Source organism: Pleurodeles waltl, chromosome 4_1 (assembly GCF_031143425.1).
Source record: "Pleurodeles waltl isolate 20211129_DDA chromosome 4_1, aPleWal1.hap1.20221129, whole genome shotgun sequence".
NCBI classification, from domain to species: domain Eukaryota; kingdom Metazoa; phylum Chordata; class Amphibia; order Caudata; family Salamandridae; genus Pleurodeles; species Pleurodeles waltl.
Window position 1 is genome coordinate 59271314 of NC_090442.1, and position 10493 is coordinate 59281806.

Sequence of the window (10493 nt, forward strand, 5' to 3'; positions counted from 1 at the left end):
CTTAGCCGTAGGCTTGTAAACTCGTGCCCCCGTCACCTAGTGACTTTTAACCTACTTAGCTTGCTCTGTCTCAGTCCATTTAATTATTTATTTCCTTTAAAATGGCGGCCTTGTTTATAGTTAGGCCACTTGTTATGAGTTTTATTATCAGTGTCACTGCGCCAAGGCGTCAAGACGAAGCACGAAAGACAAACAAACAGTAGGTGTTCACACTTAGGGATTTTCCCTCTCTATACTTTCGAGGGATTGTTGATATTAATTGCCGTCCCAAGCATGCCTGCTATCTATTGTTTTGGAATACACCTACGTCAGGGGACCTTGTAGATCTATATAAATACATCACACTTCAGACAGATAATCAGAGGGATTCCGACCAGAGGGCATCGCCACCATCGCTGATACCGATGCTGCAGTCGTCAAGACGCTGACCCAGTCTTCGTGTCCCTACGGAGTCTGAGGTAGAGACCTCATTCCAAGGTAACGAGGGTTGGGGGCTCCTCTCATGGACATTGCTTTGGCAGATTAGGTTTAGCAAACCCAGCTCTCCTTTAGGTAGGAGGTTAGGCCTATTCTCATTAGGGTATTAGGGCATATTCCATCTCGTACATATATATATATATATTCCTATCATATATTGCAAAAATGGTGGGGGTCTTTATAACCATGACTCTCTTCTTCATAATACTGTTGCTTGGTATATTCATTATCCTAATCATTGCAGTTCATGCAACTTATCGCAAATGGCAGTTATGTTAAATAAAAACTATCATAACTTCACTGCATCTGTGTTATTGCCTTTGTTTGTATGAGACATAATACATCTGTGAGAAAAGGGTTATTTCGTTTAACCACGACAACCCTGAGATATCTTACTTTGAGTCCATGCGTAAGCGACTGCTACAAATCACCTTTTACTATTGTGTTTCTGGTGAGGTACTGCTAGTGAGCCGGTAAGGTTTGGCCAACAGTTACAACTAGTTTTAGGAAGAGACTTAGGGCCTGATTACAACTTTGGAGGAGGTGTTAATCCGTCCCAAAAGTGACGGTAAAGTGACGGATATACCACCAGCCGTATTACGAGTTCCATAGGATATAATGGACTCGTAATACGGCTGGTGGTATATCCGTCACTTTAACGTCACTTTTGGGACGGATTAACACCTCCTCCAAAGCTGTAATCAGGCCCTTAGTCACCTACAAACGAAAGTACTGTCATCCTGAGACCAGCAGTCTTGCTCAGAGCAAGAGTCCAAACTACGACACAGCCTTAGGTAGCATGACGATCAATGCTTCTCTCATCTGCTGTGGCAGCACGCCCCTCCTGTGCACCTCATGAAACATTTCTAGTAGTTTAGGAAGCAGTGTTGCGGAGTATGCATGGTAAAACTCAACTGGGAGGCCGTCAGGACCTGGTGCCCTCCCAGAGGCCATGCCACACAGGGCCTCCTGAAGGTCTTCCAGGGAGAGCTCATACTCCAATTCCATCACCCAGGCATCCGTGAGACTGGGCAATCAAAGCCATCCAGGTATTCACGTATCCGGGAGCTCACGTCACATCGCGGAGAGGAATATATAGTCTTGAGGTGCTCCCATAGATGTGCATTCATGCATGTTTGACCCAGAATCCTATCACCGGTGGGACCCTGGAGAGATAAGATCAAGGGGATGGGGCATTCACATCGAAGCAGCCAGACGAGCAAACACCCAGACCGATCACCCTCACGGTGCAATCGCTGCCTAAAATCTTTACGAACATAACTATCTAGTCTACTCTACAGGACACCTATGCGACCACGCACCACTTGACTTTCGGCCTCCAGAGCGTCACCATTGTCAATTTGACGCTGCAGAACAACCAGGGCGTCCTCCTGCTGCGCTAATTCCTGGTCTAGTTTCTTCTGTGCTTGGTAAATGGCTAATCAAGATCTTTCTACATGTAAGCAGCAACACATGCTGGGCATTAGTAAATCAGTGTAAATCTGTACACTATAACTGTGATCTGCAGAGCATGCTGGGCATTAGTAAATCAGTGTAATTCTGTACACTGTAACTGTGATCTGCAGAACATGCTGGGCATTAGTGAATCAGTGTAATTCTGTACACTGTAACTGAGATCTGCAGAGCATGCTGGGCATTAGTGAATCAGTGTACATACTATAACTGTGATCTGCAGAGCATGCTGGGCATTAGTGAATCAGTGTAATTCTGTACACTATAACTGTGATGTGCAAGCATGCTGGGCATTAGTGAATCAGTGTAAACCTGTACACTATAACTGTGATCTGTAGAGCATGCTGGGCATTAGTGAATCAGTGTAAATACTATAACTGTGATCTGCAGAGCATGCTGGGCATTAGTAAATCAGTGTAAATCTGTACACTATAACTGTGATCTGCAGAGCATGCTGGGCATTAGTGAATCAGTGTAAATCTGTACACTATAACTGTGATGTGCAAGCATGCTGGGCATTAGTAAATCAGTGTAAATCTGTACACTATAACTGTGATCTGCAGAGCATGCTGGGCATTAGTGAATCAGTGTAAATACTATAACTGTGATCTGCAGAGCATGCTGGGCATTAGTAAATCAGTGTAAATATGTACACTATAACTGTGATCTGCAGAGCATGCTGGGCATTAGTAAATCAGTGTAAATCTGTACACTATAACTGTGATGTGCAAGCATGCTGGGCATTAGTGAATCAGTGTAAATCTGTACACTATAACTGTGATCTGCAGAGCATGCGGGGCATTAGTGACTCAGTGTAAATCTGTACACTATAATTGTGATCCGCAAGCATGCTGGACATTAGTGAATCACGGTGAATGAGCATTACACTTTTCTTTCTTTTTCTTTATATTTATTTATTTGATGCTTAACTGGAGTAAAACATATCAAGAGGCTAGCATTCAACAGATGATAAAAGAAAAGAAGCAAATTAGGGTCACAAACACGTCAGTCACACAACATGGGTGTGCCACATCCAGCTGCAGTGTGAGCGGTGGTGCAGGCGAGGTATTAGGAGCGTTAGAACCACCACCCCTTACCTGAAACGAGTGTCCCTCACTCCTGCAAATGTTTTGAATCTCTTTAGAATGATGCTGAGCTGAAAAGAGAAACAGGGAACATGATCAAATTGTGCTTAGAGCTTTATCTCATGACCTGATATACGAGCAGGGAGTATTTGGGAGGTAGTGGGGTGAGGGTTAGGGGGAAGGTGTCAGTATCAGAGGGGCAGAGAGGATAGGGGAGATGCTGAGAGGGGACAGTGCCAGTATCAGAGGGGCAGTTAGTATAGGGGAGATGCTGAGAGGGGACAGAGTCAGTATAAGAGGAACAGTAAGTATAAGGGAGATGCTGAGAGGGGACAGAGTCAGCATCAGAGAGGCAGTGAGTACAGGCGAGATGCTGAGGGGGGACAGTGTCAGCATCAGAGGGGCAGTGAGTACAGGCGAGATGCTGAGGGGGGACAGTGTCAGCATCAGAGGGGCAGTGAGTACAGGCGAGATGCTGAGGGGGGACAGTGTCAGCATCAGAGGGGCAGTGAGTACAGGGGAGATGCCCAAAAGGGGCAATGTCAGTATTTAAAGGCAGTAACTATAGGGAGACACTCAAGGGATGATGTCATCATCCGAGGGGCAGTGAGGAAAAAAGGGACATGATGTGTCTGTAGTGTAAGTATTCCAGGGGCAGTGAGTACAGACAGAGATTGTCTGAGGGAGTAAAGTCACCAACAGGGGCGCAGTGAGCCTATTTCAATTAAGAAATTGTCAAACAACAGCTGAACCATGGTCCAAGTTAGGATGATAATGCTTGGACACTTGGACATGGGATCAGTGGGACAGAGGATCATAGGTGGTCAGCCCTCAGCCACAGACAGTGACACTGAGATGTGATCAGCCATCAGCCATGCACTGTGACACTGGATCATGTGATCAGTCACGGACTGTGGCACTGGATCATGTGATCACCCTTCTGACACAGACTGTGAAACTGGATCATGTGATCACCCCTCTGCCACAGACTGTGACACTGGATCATGTGATCAGCCACGGACTGTGGCACTGGATCATGTGATCACCCTTCTGACACAGACTGTGAAACTGGATCATGTGATCACCCCTCTGCCACAGACTGTGACACTGGATCATGTGATCAGCCACAGACTGTGACACTGGGGCATGTGATCAGCCATCTGCCACAGACTGTGACACTGGATCATGTGATCAGCCACAGTCTGTGACAATGGTCCATGAGATCCTGTGCTCAGCCACAGAGTGGGATTTGAGATTTTGACACACCGTGACTTGTGATTCTGACTGTGATTTGTGATTTTGTCATACTTTGACATGTAATCAGCCTCAGCTACTGACTGCGACACTGTGAAATTGGATGATCAAACCCCTTCTACAAAACGTCACACTGGGTCATTAGTACAGACGGATGCACAAGTAATCACTTTGCAGGAAGCAGATGCTAATTCTAGGATAAAATTTGCATCCATCGACCACAGCTGGAAAGAAACAAATGCAAAATGTGCCAACGGTTCTCAGTTCCCATGGTCCACCGCAGTCACCACCACCTGACATGGAGTTAAAGGCCCCTATGAGCTCCTAAAAGGATCTTCCCAGCAGCCACTGCGAAGTGTTTTTGCAGCCTTTTCCTATGTAGCTGAAAAAAACCTTAGAAGACATTGGGGAAGTGAATCTTTACATCCTCCCAAGGAAGATAACTGCTCATTAGAGCACTGCAGGGGCAGGACAGGTGGTTTGGCATTTCTTAATTGTTTGGGGGATGGAGCAGAGGAGCTTTCATTAAGAAATGCCAACTATTTGGTCCCACCACTTCACAATTATCTATGTTGAATATAAAAGCATTGTCAAATCCAAACTTTCCTTGAACCCTCCTACTGAGCGAGTTCTGGAAACTGATCCTTGTTTCGTGAAGACACTTAGGGCCTGCTTTAGAGTCTGGTGAATTGGTCACAATCGTGAAGGATGTCCCACCTGCCTTATTGAATGTGCATCATATCCCATGGCAGTGGTTCCCAACCTGTGGTCCGGGGACCCCCGGGGGTGCGCAAAGCCTCCTTAGGGGGTCCGTGACTGCTTAGCGAATAAAATCATTTTAACAGTTTAGGTCCCCACATTTCAGTAATGACTCAGTGGGGGGTCCCCCGGATTCCACTAAAGATTCAGTGGGGGTCCCCGGGCTACAGTAATGATAAAGTGGGGGTCCACAGAATTCAAAGGTTGGGAGCCACTGTCCTATGGCACTTGTAATATGACAGACGGGATATCAGTCACATCGGGACGGGGTAGCCCATCTTCCAAAGTCTAAATTAGGCAGATAATGCCAAATCTGCACTTTCCTAAAATCCACCCCAGACCGAATTGTGTACATAGATTACACTCCACCAGCCAATATTATGAAGATATTCCAGCCACAACTAGACAGGAGATAGTTCAGCTCTCAATTGCAAAGAATGAAAACGGGAGCTCAGCACTCAGTCACTGAGAGCAGTACTGATGGGGTAACTGAGTCCTCAGGCACAAAGAGTGTCACTGGAAGACCAGCCCTCAGTCTCAGACAGTAGCACTGATATGGGAGGTCCGTCCTCAGACACAGAGAGTGTCACTGGGAAACCAGCCTTCAGACTCAGACAGTGCACTGATGTGGAAGGTCAGTCCTCAGTCACAGCAAGTGTCACTGGGAAATCAGCCCTTAGTCACTGACAGCAGCACTGAGGTGGGAGGCCAGTCCTCAGGCACAGAGAGTGTCACTGGGAGCCTTCAGTCACAGACAGTAGCAAGGAGGAGGTAGGTCAGTTTATAGTCACAGAGAGTGTCACTGGAAGACCAGTCCTCAGTCACAGTCACTCACAGACAGTACCACTGATGTGGGAGGTCAGTGCTCAGGCACAGAGAGTGTCATGACGAGATCAGCCCTCAGTCACTAACAGTAGCACTGTTGCGGGAGGTCAGTCCTCAGACACAGAGTGTCACTACAAGGTCAGCCATCAGTCACTGACAGAAGAACTGATGAGGAAAGTCAGTCCTCAGACAGAGAGAGCTCACAACGAGAACAGCCCTCGGCCACAGTGACAATGAGAAATGACAAGTATGGGATATAAGTTGCAGGCTGGTCACACACTTTGTTCAATGTGTACCATGGATAGACTGACCATTAATTCAGCCTGGCGATTGCTGCACAGGCCAAGCTGCTTTGAAGGCTTTCGTGCCAGGCCCCTGCTGTTTGAGGGCCACTTCAGGAGGTGTTCACTTTCGCCCTCATTGAAGGTAAACATGTTTCTAAAGCCGCCTTGTCCAAGACACCGTGTGAGGTGTAGCATCTCTCTGAGACACCCTGTGCACAAGTGCTGGTCCCTTCCAGGCAGCTCTATGCAGCTCATGTTCAGGATGCTTGAGGGACATCATGTCTGGGCCCCTGAAGAATCACCCTGCCTGTGATGCTGCTGACGTCTAAGTCTGCCCAGGACTTCTACCAAAAGACAAGGAGTTGAGAAAGAGCTGTTTCAATAAATAGCTGCTCTGTGGTGTTCTACTTTATTCGGTGTCTTACAGCCTCAGGGCTGCATCTTCTACAATGTCTGTGTACAGCTGACCCCCAACCACCCTCTGGGATGTTAACAGTGATGTCTACACATGTGTGCATGGGGGACACCGCAGGTGTCAGGCTTCTTGCAGACCGCAGGTGCTGGAGCTCAGCCATGTTTGTGCTTAAACATTTCAAGTGAGGTTCAACAGTCAGACTTGATCCTTTCTTACATCTCTTGTAGAGTTCTTCTCACGCTCCTGGTACACGCTTGAAGTAGGGTCAGCGAGCTGTTCATTCCAAGGATCCGGACTTACGAACGCCAGGTGCCTTATGACGGTGTTGGAAATAGACAGAGGTCTTGTGGTTCCGGAAGTGGTGCCCACACCTGTAGTGGCTGCCCCTCCTAATGTGGAGGCTACCGATTTTGGGCTTGTTTGTAGTTCACCTGCAGGAGACCAATCAGAAATCATGGTTAATGCTGCCCTCTGTCCCACTCATCTATGCTTAGGTCTCAGTTTGTCCTCATTAAACAATTCATTCTGAGGTTCGGGGGTGGAGTCATACTGTTATAGTACTTTACATCATCCCTGAGGTGGAACTATGCTCTATAATTGTTGCATGCAAAACCTGGAGAGGGCCTTGTGAAGACTGGAGATGTTTGTACATCTGGAACAAAGCTGGAAGCCGATGTCCTGCCCTGGACCTTGAAGAAGTCTTTGTCTGATGGGAGCAAAACCCCCAGCAAACAAAGGACATTAACTCACCCACAACCAAAGAGAGACCATGGAAACTGTGTGAGTGAGCACCAGCGACAGAGGAGGAAGAGACCTTACTGACTGTCAGAGCAGACAAAAGTGCAGGTGTGCAGCAGAGAGTAGGGAGCCTTCCAGGTGGGCATACCTCCCAGCATCAACTAAAGCTTTGGGTTTGTGCACTAAAGCCCCTCTCACATTCCCCAGCACCACATATACCCCCTGCTGACCTCACTTGGTATTAATTTACTCCCACCTGTGAGTTGAAAAGATTTTAGGAAACAGCTGGGAACCTCCCCATTCCACCTTTTCATTTCCACTTGGCTTTACATGGAGGGTCGGCAATTTGTACTCCACGTCCTAGATTCTATATCATGGTCTTGGGCAGGACTTAGGGCTGATCTTGGCCCTGAACTCCCAGGTCATTAGACACACACTGGTGGAAGAATTATCTAGTGCAACTAATAGATCCCAAGTTAAGGGACATTAGACACATATTGGTGGAAGAATTACCTAGTGCAACTAATAGATCCCAAGTTAAGGGACATTAGACACATATTGGTGGAAGAATTACCTAGTGCAACTAATAGATCCCAAGTTAAGGGACTTTACAAGTCCTCAAAAGACCAAAACATTAGCCTCAAGACTTCTGGAAAAGAACTGGGTTCATTAGCATCACCAACAAAATTTGACTGTGACCTGCCAGACCTCATCTATGGGTCATTTAATTTCTACAGGTGCTCCAACCTCTACCTGAGAATTGCCACACCGACACATACCTCTGGAGGATGGGAACACAGGAATGAAACCAACAATATTTGCGTAAACGTCAGGTCTATTTGTCACATGTTTGCCTCAACTGAAACCATGATCCAAGAAGGACACTGCTGCTCTGGTCGACTAGGGAATATTTGATAATCCAGGATCCTTTTGTTATCAGGTTCAGGTTTATTGATGAAGTGCCTAGTTAATTAAAATCATTACACATAAGTATGCATCAATCCTTTACAATTAATATAAAAATGTTATTTTTTAAAAATAATTTTTAGCATTACTTTGAATCCAGGCAGCATTAGCATAACCCACTGTGCTGTTTCTGAAGCCACAACTGGACTTTATTGCCACTTAAGACCATCATTTCCACTATTTGTCTACACTCCCTGGTTCCACTGGAGATGTGCTGCTGCCTGCCCACTGACCTATGGTATTTGTAATTTCAATTAATTCCTGATGGTCTTAAGCCTGCCCGCAGCTCATCTAAGCACCCATAGGATGCACCGCCATTTTCTTCTACATTACTCCATGTAAAGTGGGTTTATATCTTCAGCACTGTAGGTGCTTCAGGGTTTCAGCATTTTAAAAATGTTTTACTGCTCTCTTTCTCTACCTGTAAATTACTGCCCTCTCCCATTCCACAGTAAGCCTTAGGGGAGGGCAGTGGCAGGCGTAACAAAACATGAGGGGGCCCGCTGCACAGTACATGGAGGTGCCCCCCCACCAGACTCAATCAGGAGCTCTCAGGCCAGAGTACTGTGCTGAGGGGCCTCCCCTGGGGCTGTGGGGACCTTTGTTATGCCACTGGCGGCTAGAAATGTCTTTATTTCTTGAGGGTGGGCAGTGGGTGCAGAGGAAGGTGGCGGAAAGCGGCCGAACACCAGGGGGTAGATGTGCTGAGGTTGAACACTTGTGCTAGGAAGGCGCGATGCATGGAGGGTTACTAATATACAAATGCAGTCTTGCAAGGGGTGAAGTCCTATGTATCGTTCATAAAGAAAAAATATATTGTTAGAAATGGGGACTCTGGTTGACAGTCAGTTTGTACTCTGCCCAAGCAGTGACCCTCACTCTAGTCAGGGTAAGAGAGTTACACTCCTCAGACAACCCCTGCTCACCCCCTTGGTAGGTTGGCACAAGCAGTAAGACTTATCTCAGAGGCCATGTGTAAAGTATTTGTACCAACACACACAGTAATACAGTGAAAACAAGGACTGCACACCAGTTTAAAAAATAGCCAATATTTATCAAAATCAAATAAAACCAAAATGACAAAAATCCAACATACACAAGCAAAGATATGATTTTTTTTAATTTGAAAGAGTCTTAATCCATAGAAATCAATGGATGCATTATTTTACACAAAGTACTGGTATGCGTCAAATATAAAGCTGCACGGGTGAGTGTTAGACATGACAGCCTTAGGGTGGTCACCCTCAACTTTTTGCCTGCCTCCCTCCATTTTTTGACACTGTTTTTGCTGGTTTTAAGGCTGCGCACTTTACCAGTGCTAAAGTGCATATGCTCCCTCCCATAAAACATGGTGTCATAGGATCATACCCAATTGGCTTATTTAATTTACTTATAAGTCCCTAGTAAAGTGCAATATATGTACCCAGGGCCTGTAGGTAAAATGCTACTAGTGGGCCTGCAGCGCTGATTGTGCCATCCACATAAGTGGCCCCTTAACCATGTCTCAGGCCTGCCATTGGAAGGCCTGTGTGTGCACTTTCACTGACAATTCGACTTGGCATTCAAAAGTACTTGCCAAGCCTAAACCTCCCATTTCCCTACCCACAAGTCACCCCTAAGGTAGGCCCTAGGTAACCCATAGGGCAGGGTGCTGTGTAGGCAAAAGGCAGGACATGTGCCTGTGAAGTCTATATGTCCTGGTAGTGTAAAACTCCTAAATTCGTTTTACACTGCTGTGAGGCCTGCTCCTTTCGTAGGCTAACATTAGGGCTGCCTTCATATACTGTTTGAATGGTAGATTCTGATCTGAAAGGAGTAACAAGGTCATATCCCCACTCTAGCCCAGGAGACTCATCAGAAAATGCAGGGCACTCATCAGCTCCCTTTGTGTCACTGTCTTGAGGGAATTCAAAAACTGCCCATCTCTCAGTCTGACCAAGATGTGGATTCCATAGGCAGGCAGTGGCACAGAATGGTTAAGCAAGAAAATGCTCACTTTCTAAAAGTGGCATTTTCAAACTGACAATCTAAAAACCAACTTTACCAAAAGATGCATTTTTAAATTGTGAATTCAGAGACCTCAAACTCCTAATCTTTGTATGCTCCCAATGGGAAACTTCACTTAAAAGATATTTAAAGGCACTTCCCATGTTAACCTATAGGAGAGATAGGCCTTGCAATAGTGAAAACCAAATTTGGCATTATTTCTCTATCAGG

At 46.2% G+C, this 10493-nt stretch overlaps 1 protein-coding gene across 1 annotated transcript in view; it reads right to left on the reverse strand.

Moving 5' to 3' along the window:
• The window catches only part of LOC138286983 (pneumococcal serine-rich repeat protein-like), a 159102-nt gene that overhangs the window by 31194 nt on the left and 117415 nt on the right, over positions 1-10493 (reverse strand). Inside the window, exons 17-18 of the mRNA XM_069227347.1 lie at positions 6789-7003; positions 3048-3106 (exon numbers count right to left, since the gene is read on the reverse strand). Of these exons, the coding sequence (XP_069083448.1) occupies positions 3048-3106; positions 6789-7003 (274 nt within the window). The remainder of the gene's footprint in view (positions 1-3047; positions 3107-6788; positions 7004-10493) is intronic.